Below are 17956 nucleotides of genomic sequence, written 5' to 3'. Positions count from 1 at the left end.
TCTCTACACTCGCTCAAAGCTTCAGCAATCGCACGAGTGTTAAACATCGGACGTTTTTTTATGTACCAACACGAAGCAGTGTGTTTCAGAGTAGAGTTTTCCTTTAAGAAACAAACCGATGGTTTAACAGCAGCTAGCTGAAACGCTTTAAACAGGCTCCGCCTCTTTTCTAGACAATGACAATCTCTCTTCTCTGATTGGCTGTTTGCAGTGAAAAAAAAGAGAAAACATCTGGATCTCGCCCAGCTCTAGTCCAAACACTCCTCCTCCTGTAGTGAAAAAGAAAACGGTTCGCAGTACGTGTGCTGTTCGTGTTCACGTCTACGACACCGAGTGTCAGGAGAGCGGGGAAAGGAGGAGCCTAGAGATGTCGTCCTTCTCGCTGTCCTTCAGCAATCTGTCGGTCGAGGAGGCGTGGGAACGAGAGGAGGGAAGAGAAGTACACGGTCTAGTTCACTTAAGTGTCGAGTGAAACCAGCAGCAGGAATATTTAGTGTTTCTATAAGACTCAAATTAAGACAAAAATGGTTCTTATAAATCTTTAAATCTAAATCTTACAGATATCAATCTCCCAACAGACAAACACATTTTCTCTCTCTCTCTCTCTCTCTCACACACACACACACACACACACACACACACACACACACACACACACACACACACACACACAGAGTTCACTAATGAGTCAAAGCTGAATTTTGAAAAAAAAAATTCTTCACAAATATACAGATGTGTATCGTCCTCTTTGTCACGCATCTAATAAGTCTGTGTGTGTGTGTGTGTGTAAGGGGGAGGTTTTTGTAGTGAAAGAGTGAGAGATGGAGAGCAGCTCCCCCTGGTGGCTCAGTCAGCGTAGTGCATGATGGACTCGACGTAGTTTCCAGGGAAGAGCCCCGTGGTGCCGCACATGACACCCTCGTACCAGCCGTCGTCGTTCTTCTTGATGACGTAGATGATGGCCCCTTCCTGGAAGGACAGCTCGTCTTCTTTATCGCGGGTGTAGTCATAGATCGCCACCACTGTGGGGGGACAAAAACGGTGGAGAACTATCAGTGTATTCGTCCGGTTTTGAGGATGTTAAATATGTACACATATATACATATAGGAAGTCCCGTCTAGAACATTTTTCAGATTTTCAACCATCGAGACCTTCTTAAACTTTGCTTGGGAGCTTCGTCTTTGTTGGTGGAACGTTTCCATATCTTGGAAAACTGTGATCTAGCTTCACATAAAACCTGTTTCCTGTTTTCTGGTCCAGACGTTAGCCGAAAACAGACCATAGAAAGCTGGGTTAAATACGTGTTATTTTCAAAACGCTTTAAAAACCTTTCTCCAGGTAGTTGCGAGGAGCCCATGGAGGATCCTCCTCGGCATACGGGTCACTGTACTCCACCACTGCCGACTCTTCATCCTCGTCGCCCTCCTCGTCCTCGTAGTCCTCAGGTGGAGGCGGGGGCGGAGTCGAGTCCACAAACGCCGGCTCTTCCACAGGGGGCGGAGGAGGAGGAGCGTCCGAGACTGGTGAGTGGAGAAGACGCGCGAAAGATTAGAAACAACACACACCGTGTTGTGAAGAAAACGACACACACAAGGAATCAGAGGGTTGTTTAAGCAGGCACCATCCCAACACACCTACATGCCATCAGAGAGGTTAAAGTGCACACTTACTGGTCTCCTGCACCCGAGCCACAAATCCCATCAGAGGCAGCTGGGGTGTGATCTGTAATAAGGAGGGAGGAGGCGGAGCCATGGGGGCTACCAGACATAAGGTAAAGTGTGAGAGACGTGCAGCGAAGGGTTGGTGTGAAAAGAAAAAAAAAACAGAAGCCGTTTAAACGCAAGTTCATTTTGGATGAGAGGGTGACTTCTGTTTAAAAAAAAAAAAAGATATAACAGTAAAATAATAAACGAGCAGCCCACCTTGGTTCTGGTTGTAGTGTGGTCCTCCATTAAGCTGGGTCTGGCTCATGTTTGCGTGAGTATTCTGAGGTACGTTACTCGGCTGACTGGTGACCGAAGACGGCCTGCAATACGGCAGAGTCCCGCCTACTGAGGGTGTGGTTTGCCTCGCTATTGGTCTGTTCATGCTGTAGAACTGAGGCCCGTTTCCTAAAAGATAGAATATGAGAAGGCTCAGAATCCAGCATACTGAACCAGGAGTTTAGGTACGATTACACTAATATACACATGGTGTGTGACTCTTACAGCTTTTAGTTTGACTAGAAGACAATGTAGCCTACAAGTAACGTGATACTTGCTGCAGACGATGCCATGTTGAGAAACATTAATATTAACATCGATCTACAGTCTGCGACCAAAAGTATGTGGACTCCTGACCGTCACACCAATCAGATGTGGACCTTCAATACACCGTTGGAAGCACATCTTCATGTACAGAATCACTTCTAATTTCCCTTTAGTGGAACGAAGAAGCTGAAGCACTGCTCCAGCCTGACAATGCTCCTGTGCACAAAGACATAAGTCTGATCAGTCAGTCTTTTTAGTTGGAGTAGAAGAACTCGAGTGTCCTGCACGGAGCCCTGACTCTTACTCAACCCCACTGGAATGAACTGGAACCAAATTCAGTGTCTGATTTCACTAATGCTCTTGTAGCTGAATCCAAATCCAACATCTAGTTGAAAGCCTTCACACAAGAGCTGACTGGAACAGAAAAGAGGGAATGGAGCGAATGACGGTAAAGTGTCCACATACTCTTGCCTGTATAGTGAATCTATGCTGTTGTACGTCTACACGGAAGCTTAAACATACAGGTATGAAGATGGAAGGATCTTCTTTGTACATAACTTAATCTATAAACCCTTCCAAGCTGATCGCAGATATTTACAGAAATATATCTGTGTGGGACTTTGAGCTTGAGTGCAAAACTTAACAAATGTCTGACTGAATACATCTGGAATAAATAGAAAACACATTTTTGTGTCGTTTTTGGTCATTTAAGCCCACTCTGCTTACACAACATGAGAAATGTTAAAGAAAATTCACACAAGACCAACAATCCATGGAGGAGGAGGAGGAGGAGGAGGAGAGGACGGAGGGGTAAATGTGACAATCACAGCCCGATGTATCCGACACTCCGGAGCAGGAAATAAAGACGATCAATACAGAAGTGAAATGAGACACACACAAAAAAAGCACAAAGGATGTAGAACTCGACACCAGTCGAGCCTCAGACATGAACGATATAAAATGGAGGGAGGGTGCAGAGGTGTTTTCTCGATTGACGATGAAGCGAATGAGGACGTGGCACAGGAACACAACCGTTTGGTCGGAAGGGACGACTCACCTTGCGCGGTCGCTGTACCGGTGGTGGGGGGCAGTTGTGGGGGAGCTGGGATCTCAGGGGGAGCAGGAAGGGCAGGAGGAGGTGTGGGTTCAGGGGTAGGAGGAGGAGGAGGTGCCGGGGGAGCCGGGATAGACACACTGGGAGGGGGCTTGGGAGGGTTCGGAGGGGTGGAGGCAGTACCTGCTACAGGTCAGGCCGAGGAGCGACGGAGCAGAGTGGAAGAACAGAGATCAGGAGCAGAGAGCACAAAAACGTGGAAGACGTCAGGAAGGAAGGAACACAGGGAGATAGAAAGAGCTGACAGCAGTAGTGCAGATCACGTGTCAGTCATAAGAGACAAACAATTACGGAAAAAACACATTCGCATTACAAGGTTTCATTTTAAATAAGAACGATTTTTGTTTGTCAGTAAGCTTCAGACTTCATCCTGGAGTCAGTGGAACACTGGACGTGAAGCAGGATCATATACACACACCTTCACACACACATTTAACCCTAGGGCTGTTTTTTTAGGATGCTTGCACATCAGTCCGAACAGGACGTTGAGGGAAAGCTTACCTGGGAAAGCAGTGGGAGGGGCCGGGGTCGGCACGGCGATAGGCACGCCCACGCTGCCACTTCCGCTGTTCTCTCTGCTGCTGCTGCGACTGCTCGGGTGACTTCCTCCGCTACTACCACTGCTGAGCTCGGAGAGGAAAAACACAGCGGAGCGAGATTTTAAAATGTCTACTCACATATGATCCAGCACACATCGGGGTGGACAGGTGGGGAATTAAAATGGATCAATAAATAAATCAAATTCAGGTTAACTCTGGGCTGAAACTTTCAGTCTACGCCAGGTCTCGATTTTTTAGGAAGGTGACCTTTGGTCCACGACAATCAATCAGCTTTGTAAAAAAAAAAAAAAAAAAAAAAACACTTTAAAAGGGTTTAAAATAGCACCGTGTACCAGGACGTGATTCACTGATCACATTACAGCCCGGAAACTCGAGTGCCGAGTGCATTTTATTCTACAGTTATCCCTTTTCCATTTAGAGCGTGTAGTAACATGCTGCTGGGAGCTGCGTGAAATATCATCTCGCTCTCTCTCTCGCTCGCTCTTCCTTTCAGCTTGATCCCTTAAGAAGTCTGGGAGTAAGAGTTCTGCTCAAAAAGAGACAAAGAGGAAAAAGACGCTGAAAGAGAAAAAGACGGAGTGAGAGGAGGAAAAAAGAGAAAGAAAATAAGAGAGAAAGAGGGAGAGAGAGAGAGATAGAGAGAGAGAGATCTTCTTAAAGGGTGTCATGGCTATTTGAAAGATCGGAGGATGAAAAAGCCGAAGAGAGAAAAAAAGGAGGAAAAAGAGGAATTTAGTGAGTGGCTAGTTATTTTTCACCAAGACGCACCGACAGGGACGAGGAGAGACAAAAAGACAGACAAGTTAACAACAAACAGAGCAAAGACAGACAGACAGACAGACAGACAGACAGACAGAGACAGACAGAGGAGGGGGAAAAAGGATGGAGAAGTAAGGGATGAGGCTTGACAGAATATCACCTCTATGAGTGCTGAGTGTGGGGTGTGTGTGTGTGTGTGTGTGTGTGTGTGTGTGTGTACCTGTACGTGCGGGTCCTCTGATTTACGGAGGTGGTGCGTGCCGGGCTCTGGAGGGGCGGAGCTGTGTTGCGGGTCGGGCTCGGCACATAGTCATTAGGAACGACGGGGGGACGCACGGGTTCAAGCGTCCTGTAGGGGGAGTGGCGCCTGCCAGGGGGCGGGGTTACAGTTTAACATATCTTGATGGCAATAATAACGACCCCCCCGTGACATCTGATCATTTAAACCCTTGACGGACAGCCGTGTTACCATAGTGACAGTGTAAAGAAGCAGGGGTATGAAGAGAGGATCATACGGTAAAAAGGGGGCAACAGGAACAAAACATCAGCATTAAAGTACACAAGCACATGAAATACACGACACTCTGCGTATGACAACATTTACAGGTTGTTTTCCAGCGCAGCCTGTCAGGGAGAAAAACGCACACGCTCGGGGGAAAAGAACACAAAATCATGTCCCCAAGTCCACACGGAAAAGAGAATAAGACTCCAGGACTGGAGCAGAACGTCCAGGGAACGAACTGTAAAATAAACAGAACTCTGAACCTAAACAGAGAAACAATGGCGTCTGATCAAATTTTGAACTGATTCACTTACAAAGTGGAACTTAAAAACACCTGGGAATGTGTGCGGGGCATCACATGAACTGGTCATTCACAAAAGGGGATTTCCTCAGAACTAGGAGTCATGATCAGTTAAATAGAAAAATGTAAAAAAAACGTGCACGAAAATAATTTCCGTACAAATACATGTCTGAATGGGTGTGGCCTAATATTCTAATGAGCACAACTGTTTGAGGTAAGATTACTTTAGGTAAGAAATTAGAGGCAAGAGATCAAATCAACATGAATGGAGACTCTCTCTCACACACACACACACATATACATACACAAACTCTCTCACACACTCTCACACACTCTCACACACTGACTTGTGTGCGCACACACACACACACACACACATACAGACTCGTGCGCGTACACACACACACATGCATACAGATGTGCGCACACACACACACACAGACTTGTGCACGCATACACACACACACACACACACACACACATACCCGAGGGTGCCCTTCCCTGGACCTGGAGGGCTGGGTGGTTTCTGGGTAGGGGCACCTGTTCGAGGGGTCGTGCCCGCCTTGATGTTCTGGGCGTTAACCTGTAAAATTCAAACATTGAGGTGTGGCTTAAACCGTCCATACTCATAAACCAACAACACACACACACGTATGCAAAGAGATACCTGAACGACGCCTTACCTTGAACCTTAACAACCACTACATTGTTACGAAGCAACAAAGAGAGGAGGAGAAGAAAAGACACAGAGTGTTAAATAAGAGCGTGCAGAGGATTAGATAAACACACGTGAGCAGCACGTAACTAAAAACCGCAAGGTTAGAGAAGCTTTAAAGAAACCAGTATTGCAGTTGAAGGTGACATTCAGTGTCGCTGTACCTTTACGCCGTGTCCTACGTCATCCAGCAGGCTGTAGTCAATAGGCTTGCGGATGTAGCGCACAGGCCTCTCGGGATTGGCCGGAGCAATGATCTTGTGTGTGCGAGAGGTATTCTTATTAGTAGTGAGGATGCCGATCTCACGCCTGGCCACCTTCTCTTTGTGGATGTCCACCGTCTACAGAGTGAGCAAAAAAATTCAGCCTCATTTGTCAATCTTTACATGACTGAATTTCTTCATGCTTGCGCTGATTCGTTCTATTCAGGAATATATAAAAAAAAAAACAATCCAAGCGTGTTCAAGTCACAGCTAAATTACATTCAGTGAGGCCACTGTGGCAACCAGTTACACACACTTCATCTACCTGCTTTTAGAGGGTGCCAATACCTTTGTCTCAATAATTTGTTATTTTAAAGCCAAGCAAGTCTATAAAGTGTATGAGCTTCTCCTTATAAAAAATCATGGACATTTGTCTTGTGTAAATGCTCCACATCACACACACACACACACACACACACACACACACACACACACACACACACACACACACACACACACACACAGGCATGCACCTACTTATGTCCAGTTATATTTCTGATATCTGAGAAAAGTGTACTGTTAAATTAACAAGATCTTGTCATGTATATCACCAAACCTGTGTCTGTCTGTCTGTGTGTCTGTCTGTGTGTCTGTCTGTCTGTGTGTCTGTCTGTGTGTCTGTCTGTGTGTGTTTGTCTGTGTGTGTTTGTCTGTCTGTCTGTGTGTGTCTGTCTGTGTGTGTGTGTGTGTGTGTGTGTGTGTCTGTGTGTGTGTGTGTGTCTGTCTGTGTGTGTGTGTGTGTGTCTGTCTGTCTGTGTCTGTCTGTCTGTCTGTGTCTGTCTGTCTGTGTGTGTGTGTGTGTACCTGTGAGATGTGGTTGATGGACGACTCCATGCGGCGTAGCTGAGACGCCTGAATGTCGAGCATCTGCAGCACATTGTTGGCGAGTGTGTTGATCAGGTAGGCGACGCTAGCCAGGGATTGAGTCGTGTAGCTTTTAGTCTCCTCTAACGCTCTCTGTTTATCAGGAGACTGCGGTGTGAAAAAGAAAAGGAAAGAGAGAGAGAGAGAGAGAGAGATAGAGAGAAAGAAAAGATAGAAAGGGGGAAAGGGAGAGAACAAGGAGAAAAGGATTAAAGTCTGAGTGTTATTAATGACTCCCGCTGTTGACATGATGCCAAGTGATGACAGGAAATGATGCACAACTCAACTCCTAAACAAGGGTTTGTGTCAAACCTGCTTTCTATGAAACACTCTAGAGGGATTAGTACGGCATCCTAATATCTGTCCACGGTAAATAAAAAGGACAAAAAAAACATTTTCTCTCGTCTAAACAGGAACTGCCAGGACGTGTTACATTTTCTATTAGAAGACTCTCGCCATTTCTCTCTCTCCCACCCCCACACCCCCCTCCCTTCCCACAGACACACACACACACTCATTCATCTCCGAACGAGAGCGAGTGTGAACGCTGAAACCAATCAGAAGGCTGTTATCCAACCCCACACCAGGGTCCTGCTTATTGGTTGCCTTGAGCCATCAATCATTCTGCGCCAGCGTATCCATGGCGACACAGTCGCTTAAAGGAAGAGCGGACGATAAACAGGAGCGGGTGTAAATGTACACGTGTGCGTGTTAGCAGATAAATGTGGGCGAGTGGACAGTGAACTGTGCAAAATGTCGGGTTTTTTTTTTTGGTTTTATTTGTTTGAGACAAAAATAAATCCTAATTATGCAACTGATCTCAAAGCTGAACTGATTTTTTTTCTTGCCGTGAACCGTGGGATGTCTTCATATTAAAATTAGAGAAAGGCACAGACGTGGGACAGAGCTCACTTGGTTGCAAGCAGACCTGCGTACAGACTTTTAAAAAAATGGAGCATGTCTGCCATATAAAGAAAGCTCAGCTCTGAGGACAAACATTTCTCTCTCTTCACTTTTCCTTTCCATCTGTAAAGCACTGAATGTTTTTTTTTATAAACCAAAAGGTTTAATGACATCATCTCAATAAGGCATTGTGACAAATTATACATACACATAATCAACAAGTTTAATAAACATGAAGGCTGAAGTAATGTTACAGTTTTGTGTTGGTGAAAACATTTCAATTTTAATAAGTATCATATATATACACACACACACACACGTGATCTAGATTACGTATCGTATCGTACGCACAGTCAACGTTCCTGTCGGGAGATTTTAGTCCTCACAACGCTTCTTCGACTCGACAAATTTATAATTTGTCCACAGCTGTGACCGAAACGGATGGATGGATTCATTCACACACACACTCGACAGTTTCCTGAAAAAGTGAACACCAACACGAAATACCACAAATTCAGTCTTCTCACTGTGTAAAAAAAAGTTAACCGAGAAACCAAGAACCAAGAAAATCGATCTGAAAGAAGAAAGGATGTGAAAGTCACATTCAAAGTCACCATCATACCCCAAAAAAAAAAGAGAGAGTAGTTTCAATTTGTGCTGGAGAGTAAGAAATGACTATATATAATACATATACATATTTTGAATGAATGTCCTACACCACACATCTGCTGCTACAGGAACGAACATACACTCGCTAACAGGAAAAATGATCTGTGAAGCTTTTGGGAATCTGGGTTCTGGTCTCTGAGGAGGAAACTCGCAGTACCATATCGGTCTACTTGAACAAAATTATGGCTATAAATATACACACACTCCTTTCCTGCCTGAGGTAACCAAAAAAAATCTTTTAATAGAGATCGATGCTTTACATAACCGGTTTGTCGTGTTCAAAGTCGACGTACTAAAACATCTACTGACGTTCAGGCACAGCGTTGAAAAAGAAAAAAAAACTGCAATCTTTAATCTGTAAGCTTTTACATTTAACGTTTAATCGTGACCGATCTGATTCAGTCGATTCTTTTATTGTAACAGCGAGTCAGAGATTCACTCCGGCTGTCATCCAAATTCCGTATTAGCTTTTTTTTTTACCCTAATGTGCTCGTTCTAATACGGCACTATTTCTAAAATGACAAGCGAGGAAGGAAGGAGTCTCCAGTTTCAGCACTTTTCAAGTTGTCATTTTTTTGGGGGGGTTCAGGATTTTTCACCAAGAGAAAGTCTTCAGGAAGGTCCTTCTGTTATCATTCCACAGTCTGTTGAGAAGTGAGAGGTCGTGTCCCCCTGATGACGTCACGTGGTGGTGTTAACATCTGTTAACAGCTGCACAAATGCCCCCCCTCCCAAAACACCAGCAGGTGACGTCATCAGGGGACACGACCTCTCACTTCTCACAAGGATCACAAAAAATTACAGCCACCAGCCAACAAATTCGCACCAGAATCACTTCACACATTCGACATCTTTCAAGGTGGAGTTTTTCCCTTTAATTAAGATTTGTTGTCTTCCCCCCACACACACACATATACACACACACACACACACACAACAGTACTCTGTCTTTAGCTCCCGGCTGCGTCGTGCAAACCAATTTTACTCGGTAATATCGTCGAATATATGAATCAAACAAAGCATTAAAGTTTATGTTACTGATGTATTTAAATGTCATGAGTGTAAAAAAAAGTAAGAAAATGACTAAGGACTAGCGAGTCAGCTAAATATCTGTAAACAAAATGGCCGCTTAAACGTAAGGAATTAAACGCATATATCGTCTGGTTAAAATATTACAGCTTTAAATGAATTCTATTACTAATAATATCAATAATAATAACAACAATAACACGTCGTTATGTTATGTAATGCAACACAGCCTTGCTGTCGTCGAACAAGCGAGTTCGCTTATAGCTAGCTAGCTAGCATCAGTGGCTGTTTGCATCATTCCACAGCAGTCAACGGCACTCGATGGCTGCGTCCCGAACAACATTCAACAGTGTTGCACTGCGCACTAGATGTGACGTAAACGTCATTACGTCACGCCTTATGTCGCGCACTACGTTAAGCGCTGAGCAGCCATTTGGGATACGGCCGTGATTTCGATCCATCCGAGCAATTTTACTACTGGGGAATGTTTATACATTGAGATTTGGTGATTTACCTGAATGTAATTGCTCTCGCAGTATTCAGCGACCCGCTCTAAATTCGCATAGCTGTCCAGTAAAGCACCTCTGCCTGCAGGAATCTCTTCTTCCAAAAGCATTTGTAACTCCGCCATCTTCACATCTTTTTACTAGCTGCCTGTCACACAATCCCGGATCCGTGGCTCCAGGATTTCGGGAGCGGACTGCGCAGGCGCGGTGCAAAGCTTTGCGCATGCGCAGCGCGCTGATGTTTCTCCTGGACATTTTAGATTCATTTGTTTTGGTTGTTTGGTAGTGATTTTTTATTTTTTATTTTTTTTAAATCCTAATTTTAAGGTTTTATGCAAATTCAGATACAACAAACAAGAAATAATATTTTATGTCTCCTAAAAAGAATTGTTTTGTGTAATGTGACATTTCACATGTCGTGTTGTCTTGTGTTTATTTTAGATGTGTATATATTTATATCATTTATATAAATTATACATTTATAAAATTATTTTTTTATGTGGGTTCAAATACACAGTGTCAAAAAAATGACTTGTTTCAAGTTGGAAAAATGTCCTGTTTTTTGTTATTTTAAAATATATAATAAAGATATTAAACACGATCACATACTACAGAAGACAACATTGAATAACACATGTAAAAGAAGGAAATAAAGAAATAAAAAAGAAAGTCTAAACGTTGCTGTGAACCTCTGGTCGATAGAAAAAGAAAAAAACAATCAGTAAAATGTATTCATTTAATATTTTCAACATATCCAGGTTCAAAAATTAAAAAGATAAATCCACGATTGTTTTTCACTTTTAACACTAGTAATTTTTTTAAATAAAGTGTTTTTTTTAACTTTGAAACAAGAAACGTGGATATAACATTTTTCTTTTCTTCTCTACATTTTTCTTTTCTTCTCTCCTATCTCCAGGAAATTCGGACGTTGCTGCGTCCTGATTGCGTGACTTGTGGAGTTACACGGTGCATAGTGCTGTAGAATTTGATTTTAAACATTTTTTTTAAGTTATATAATCTGACAATATACAATGTGTACATAAAGACACAAAGAGACACGGATTGTGTAATCGGCGTAATGTGATGTAGTTTATTTCTTCCACACGCTATCATCTTAAAATTACAAATTTTATGAATTAATGAAGAACATCTGCCTTCTTCATTTGGCCCAAAGGGTGTGTAAATTTTTGCATCCGACTATGTACAAATAAAGAATTCTTCTGTTAAATTATTAAACCTTGTAACAAACAAATTTTCATATTTATTACTAGAATAACAGCAAACAAGGTATTTTTCATCAATGGAAACAAGTTATTTATCTAAGATGAATCAGTTATTAAATGACTCAATAGAACTCTATAACACTTAAGGCATTAGAAATTGTTCTTCTCCAGTGGTCATATCTGATGACTATTAACACAGCACTACGTTTGACGTCCTGGAAAATTGATCTCTTCACAGTGTCCTTTATGGTTGTGTACAATACTTCAAGAATCTGCTGAATCAGTTCCTCTTGCTCACTGTGATCCAGGTGTCATCTTTCGGCGTGGTCACAAGCTCGTACCTGGACTCCACTACCTGGCCCTTGAGCTGGTGCAGCCGTAGCCTACGCACCAGCGAGCTCAGCAGCACCGTCGCCACAGTGTACGCAAATCTGAGAGCGGAAATAAAAAGAGGAGAATGTTTTATGTTTTGACATTATCACAAACTCTCAGTGAATATTTCCTCATTTTACCTAAGCTCAGGGCAGGCCTGATTTCCTGAAAAGCCCAACAGCGAGAAGCTCTTCGTCACCGCTTCATCCGTAAAACGATCTGGATCGAACCTGAATGAAAAAGTTTAACATCTGTCGACATGGAAATAAAAACAGATCCGTTCACTTTCATTTGTGCCGATTTGTGCCATAAAGACGTTTTGGTCGCTTCGCATTTTCCTCAAAAGCCAGGAGTCGCTGTGAACTCAATGTACTACCGATACAAGTTTGACTTTTGTTTTGATTGTGTGTAAAATGGGGTACAATGCATCCTGATGTAAGTCTCAGACACACACACAGAGGCAGAGACACACACAGGCAGAGGCAGAGACACACACAGGCAGAGGCAGAGACACACACCTGTATGGTAATGTCCAAGTGTCTGCATCTTGAAGAACGACACCGAGAGCGTAGATGACCAAAGTCTGTTTAATAGAAAAAGAAAAGCACAGAAATTATTAAAGCAACACACACTAACACGTGTCAAAAAATCCCTACAATGCTTTGTTTTTTTTTAATTATTTGGAAAAAAAAACCAAAAAAAACAAATTTATACTAAAAGTAATGTCCAAAATACTTTCCCACAATCAGACTTATTATAAAAAACATTAAAAAAAATCTAAATAAATAAATATTTTTACTGAACCTTTCCTACATTTACAGAGCAGATCCATGTGCTTTAAAAGTGAACAAAAAAAGACAAAATAAAAAAACGAAAAACAAAGAAATATATAGTAAAAAAAAAAAATACAAACAAGATAAAAAATAAAATAGTGTATAATGTTTAAATAAAATTGTTCAAATTGTAAAACAAGATTCAATTATAATAAACATTGTTATTACTAAAGTGAATATGTTGCATGTGTGTTAATGTTTTTTTTAAGTAAGGAATAAATAAAATAAATAATTAACAGCGAGGTGCTGTGATGTTGCCTGATGTGAAGCAGAGTCACTGTTACTCCCTGAAGTCCCAGTGTTTTTATTCCTTACATTATAACCGTGTCAGCATGAAGACTACTGACCTCTTTGGGAATAACATGTTCATCCACCTTCCCTTCCACCTCCTGCAGTCTGGCTGCGATCGGGGTGAGTTTAGCCGTGCGAACCGTCTCGTTCAGGACCTGCTGACAGTACCTGCAGACACACAAAGCCGCTGCAGAATCACTCAGCTAATTCTACAGGAGGTCAGTCATTATGGCGCCCTCAGGAGAGCCCAAGAACTGCAAGCACATGAATGAAGGAGGCTCGGAACAAACCTGAGCTGTGGAACTTGCTTCAGAGACACCGGCTCATCGCCCAGCACCTCTGTTAACTCCTCATGCAGTTTCTCCTGCACTGCCTCCGACAGGGACAGGAAGTGTACTGCCCAGATGCACACTGGGAAGGATTCGGAGAAAGACACGAGCGTGTTTTTGCTTAACTTCTAAATTATCGTGACGTTAAAATCATCAAGAATTTCTCTGGATTTGGCAAACTGGGGCTATAACCAGGAACATGAAGGCTGCAGAATGGAACACAGTAAACGGAGTGAGAGATGAAAAAGCAGCTCACGATTTGCAGTGATGACTGAGCCAGCAAGGGTGAACACCATACTCTCTTCCATAACCTGAGAGATTAAAAAAAAATAAAAAATACACCAAATAAACACTAATTGAGAAGCCACACACTTCTGTGATATATTTTTAACTTTATTTCCACTTGAAAACATCCGAGGGATGTAAACTTTCAGCCTGGATCTGTGACTAAGTGATTATTGTGTATAGATCCATCTCTGTGAAGTCACCTGTTTCTCTGATAGTTTAGCCTGCAGTAAAGAGTCCATGAAAGATGAGCAGTTTGCGCCACGCCCACTTCTCTCTTTTATAACAGACTTCAGCATGGACTCCATCTCGGACAGTGCTGCGCGTGCACACACACACACACACACACATACAACAGATATGTAAGGGATGCAACACAATGTGTACGTGTTTATATGCGTGCGCATGTGTGCTTGCGTGTGCACCTGCATGTTTGTGTGTATTTATGTGTGTGGAGGTCTCATCCCAAAGTATTATATTCCTACTCCGACACATCCTCAAGTGGATTGTTTACCAGTTTAAATGTTTTATGTAATACAGAATGACACCACATCTAATACCATGAGACATCCGTGCCGTTTTTACCTTACCGGCTTCACTCACATGAAACACAAACATCAAACAAAGTAGCTGTTGCTATAGAAACGATTAACATATAAGATCAAGCGAAGTAATATCATTTGCGTGATTTTGCCTTGCAGATGAAACCAGAATACATGGAAAATAAATCCACACTAACCGCTCTCATAGTGCGCCTTCCTGCTGGAGCTCTTCTCCTTAGAACCGTCAAGGTATCCTTTCCCAATCTCAGACCAGATCTACACAACAACAAAAAAAAAACCCACACTGCTAACTCTTATTACATGAGAAAATAATCTCTGTTTAAATCATGAGAGCTTCCAGCTACTCACGGCCTCGTGGTTCTTGCGGAAGTGAATGACTTCGGCGTCTTCGGCGAAGCGGCTGCCCATGGCGAGTTGAGTGACGACCTTCATGGCCAGTCCGAGCAGGTGAGCGCCGAGAGGTGTGTGCTGGGATTTGGGATACGACTGCCACTTTTCAACCAACTCCTCAACCAGCTGCAAGCACGAGCGCAAGGATTACACAGAAAAAAAAAAGAGAGAGATAAACCGAGGAATGCGGATGCTTTTCGTTAAACGGAGATGAAAGCTTCGTACTTTTAGCAGAAGAGGAAAGTTATTTTCTAGTGTTTTGTTAATGGCGCCTTCATAAACTTTTTTCCTCATCACCGCCTCGGTGCCTCCTATGCCCGCTCCTGACTGGTAACCGAGCAGAGACTTGAGCATCGTCTCAAAGGAATCCGCTAAAGAAAAAAAAGAAATAAATGTTGAAATCATTTCAAATCTTTATAGTTGGGTGCAAAAGTTTGCACACCCCCTGGAAAACAATAAAGGCAGAGAAATTTAAATATTTTACACCAAAAAGACTTTTAGAATGCGCAGTTTTACAAATAATGAAATGGCCCTATAGTTTTACTGAAGAAAATCACAACCTACCGTTATCAAAGTTATACTTATAGCTTTTGATTTCTCACTGAAATTAAACTGGGTCTAATCTACATGTCAATTTACAAACAAGCCGCTCATGTTCGCCATGAAAAATCATGTGTTCTAACGGAGATTAGTTCAGCAATGGAAACGACCTTGGCTGCAATAAATCAACAAAACATTATTGTACTTTTTCACATAAGCTTTGCGAAATACTTTTTACAGGATATTCAGAGTGTGTTCTTTGTTGTTCTTGTTTGAGGTATTTGAAAGAATATGTTAGATCTCATTATAGGGATCACTTAAAAATGTTTTACTACTCACTGGTCCAGTTGGGGTTGATGTGCTGCCGCAGTTCATCTACAGAGCCGAGACTTACTACAGGTCGACGTCCGAACCAGAACGACGCCACAGGACCAAACCGTTCGTGAAGCCCAACAAGGAACTCATGCAGGCTTCCCTTATTTACAATGTCTTGCAGGTTACCGTCCCTATAAAAAGCAAAGAAAGCATAGCAGAGTGTGTGTGTGTGTGTGTGTGTGAGTGTGAGAACAAGTAAGAAAGGTCAAAGAGAGGAACTGTATTGTGTTTACACTTACTTCTCTTCTGTAGGGTTCAAGCCAGGAACACCAGAAGCTCTCCTTGATGACTAAGGAGAGTAAATTAGAGGTCATACCATGTCGGGTCAATGCTACTCTAATACCCAACTATCTACTGGTGCAAAAGTTTACACACCCTACAATATTGCAGAGAAATAACAAAAACGTGTTGAATTTAACATTATAGTGTGTAGGGGCACAAACGTTTACACTCAACTGTATAACAGTTAACGATAAGTTTTTATTAAATACTTCACATGGAAAAATGTCTTACTAAATGGAAGTTAGAAGTGTTTATTAAACAAAACTCTTACCGGATATAAATACAACACAGCACCAACCAAAATAACGACAAATGTCACAGCAAATATAGCAAAGTCCAACATATCTGCAGGATAAACGATTCTTTCTGTAGGCTTATTAATCTTTAATAGGTTAAAATAAACATTTGGTCACTAGTGTTAATTAGCTGATGTGTATTCGACGCTAGCTTAGCTCATTTAAACTGGCTAACTGTGTACCACGTCTACAAAACATTCACTCATCGTCAACTTCGGCTATCGATTAACAGGACTGGTTAACGTTAAATTGATGAAATAGCCAGACGTAACGAAATGATTACTGAGAATATCGATGCAGGAAACGTTATACAGTTCGCATATAAGAGGTTAAGATTGTGACGTGAAGCTAAAAAAAACAACCAAAGAATAAAGTCAAATAATCAGTCACTTTTTGTCTTTTACAAAAATGCCTTTTTTATTAAATATACTTATAATTTATTAGTTAATAAATTAATGTAATAGTTAATTACATAATTATTCTAGTAGTTAAGTACTTGATTGATTGATTGATTGATTGATTGATTGATTGATTGATTGATTGATTGATTGATTAAACAAAACGATTGGCTTAAACCTAATTAAATAATTTGTAACTAGTGAACATCACTGTAACATTATATTTAGCATATATTTACTACAATAATAATAATAATAATAATAATAATAATAATAATAAGTAAAGTATTGTAATAAATAGTAATAAATCCTAAATTAGTTCTTGTTTTTTGTATATTTGTTGTTTTCTGTTTATCTTTCATCCTTAACAAAGAAGCAATGAACTTATGTCCTAACACATATAGCTGTATGGAATTTTAAAACTCTGCTTAGATTACGAATGAACTGTGGGAGAGACTGCAGGCTAATTAACCACCCTACAGCAGGGTTACCAGGTCTTAAGTAATAAATAATAATAATTGTATGTAAAAATGTATAATTAAGGGGGCGCACGGTGTGGTTAGCACATTTGTCTCACACCTCCAGGGTTGGGGGTTCGATTCCCACCTCCTCATTGTGTGTGTGGAGTTTGCATGTTCTCCCCGTGCCTCGGGGGGTTTCCTCCGGGTACTCCGGTTTCCTCCCCTGATCCAAAGACATGCATGGTAGATTGATTGGCATCTCTGGAAAATTGTCCGTAGTGTGTGAGTGTGTGAGTGAATGAGAGTGTGTGTGTGTGCCCTGCGATGGGTTGGCACTCCGTCCAGGGTGTATCCTGCCTCTATGCCTCTATGCCTTTTTCATTTTAAAACAATGTGATCAAAATCAATGTGTGTTTTGAATTCCTATTTATTTAGCAGCCTACTTAACAGCCAACTTATAAATCTGCAACAGTCAACATGACTCAAGCAATAAGGAATTGTATAAGGGTAAGCTTGGTGTTGAAATAAATTAAAATCCAACCTCAATCCAATCAATTCTACAGTCTTTGCTGAGGAATGTTGAGAAAGAACCTAGAAACATGGGCATCAAAAACATACAGAACTCTCATGAGATCAGGTTGATATTTAAAGCATAACCCAATTTATATGTAGGTCTTGTGAACTTGCCTGTTTAAAAATCCAAGGTCACTCAAGGTTGCTCTTGTACTTAGCCGTTTCAGTCACTGTTTAGTGGACTGTTGGATGGGCAGTTTGTACTGGTCATATCCAGATATGTCACAATATAGAGCATCAAACTGGACAGCATCAGTATCCTGGAGGCGACTGGTGGCCCGTGTGTAGCTGTTGACAGCAATGATGACTT

At 41.8% G+C, this 17956-nt stretch overlaps 2 protein-coding genes across 11 annotated transcripts; both read right to left on the bottom strand.

The window, feature by feature from the left end:
* Window positions 1-695: 695 nt before the first annotated feature.
* Window positions 696-10644, bottom strand: abi2b (abl-interactor 2b). Of its 10 annotated transcripts, none has more exons than XR_007140608.1 (12): window positions 10444-10644; window positions 7269-7436; window positions 6366-6542; window positions 6170-6187; window positions 5972-6069; window positions 4904-5050; window positions 3866-3987; window positions 3308-3490; window positions 1924-2112; window positions 1672-1723; window positions 1330-1521; window positions 696-1022 (listed from the first exon to the last, which is right to left on the bottom strand). XR_007140608.1 is itself a non-coding variant. In XM_047813975.1 (12 exons), the coding sequence occupies exons 1-12, from the start codon at window positions 10558-10560 to the stop codon at window positions 847-849; spliced, it is 1674 nt and encodes a 557-aa protein (XP_047669931.1). In that variant the 5' UTR covers window positions 10561-10643; the 3' UTR covers window positions 696-846. The 10 variants fall into 10 exon arrangements, 9 of the variants coding, with proteins under 9 accessions (XP_047669931.1, XP_047669935.1, XP_047669933.1 ...); XM_047813975.1 differs by having other exon boundaries at window positions 1672-1758; window positions 10444-10643; XM_047813979.1 differs by lacking the exon at window positions 10444-10644 and adding an exon at window positions 8583-9545 and having other exon boundaries at window positions 1672-1758.
* An 853-nt stretch (window positions 10645-11497) lies between these two features.
* On the bottom strand, window positions 11498-16543 carry LOC113651031 (cytochrome P450 20A1). The gene is made up of 13 exons (XM_027159642.2): window positions 16190-16543; window positions 15876-15925; window positions 15601-15767; window positions 14947-15092; window positions 14680-14847; window positions 14508-14586; window positions 13972-14087; window positions 13740-13794; window positions 13445-13565; window positions 13211-13322; window positions 12549-12613; window positions 12171-12260; window positions 11498-12089 (listed from the first exon to the last, which is right to left on the bottom strand). Exons 1-13 carry the CDS (start codon window positions 16259-16261, stop codon window positions 11939-11941), a joined length of 1392 nt encoding a protein of 463 aa, XP_027015443.2. The 5' UTR covers window positions 16262-16543; the 3' UTR covers window positions 11498-11938.
* Between the last annotated feature and the right edge of the window lie 1413 nt (window positions 16544-17956).

This window comes from Tachysurus fulvidraco, chromosome 5 (genome assembly GCF_022655615.1).
Source record: "Tachysurus fulvidraco isolate hzauxx_2018 chromosome 5, HZAU_PFXX_2.0, whole genome shotgun sequence".
NCBI lineage: Eukaryota > Metazoa > Chordata > Actinopteri > Siluriformes > Bagridae > Tachysurus > Tachysurus fulvidraco.
The sequence above is the reverse complement of the archived record's forward strand: the minus strand, read 5'-3'. Positions and strand labels throughout refer to the sequence as shown.

What these genes read in the sequence shown, in the direction of transcription:
- abi2b (XM_047813975.1), bottom strand. Translation starts at nt 10,560, where the DNA reads ATGGCGGAGTTACAAATGCTTTTGGAAGAAGAGATTCCTGCAGGCAGA. An exon ending in CCAGGGAAGGGCACCCTCGG is followed by an intron (nt 5,051 to 5,971) that starts GTATGTGTGTGT and finishes GCCCCCTGGCAG; the next exon opens with GCGCCACTCCCCCTACAGGA. An exon ending in ACACTACAACCAGAACCAAG is followed by an intron (nt 1,759 to 1,923) that starts GTGGGCTGCTCG and finishes TATGTCTGGTAG; the next exon opens with CCCCCATGGCTCCGCCTCCT.
- LOC113651031 (XM_027159642.2), bottom strand. Translation starts at nt 16,261, where the DNA reads ATGTTGGACTTTGCTATATTTGCTGTGACATTTGTCGTTATTTTGGTT. An exon ending in ACTTTCCTCTTCTGCTAAAA is followed by an intron (nt 14,848 to 14,946) that starts GTACGAAGCTTT and finishes TCGTGCTTGCAG; the next exon opens with CTGGTTGAGGAGTTGGTTGA. An exon ending in AAGCAAGTTCCACAGCTCAG is followed by an intron (nt 13,323 to 13,444) that starts GTTTGTTCCGAG and finishes GTGTGTCTGCAG; the next exon opens with GTACTGTCAGCAGGTCCTGA.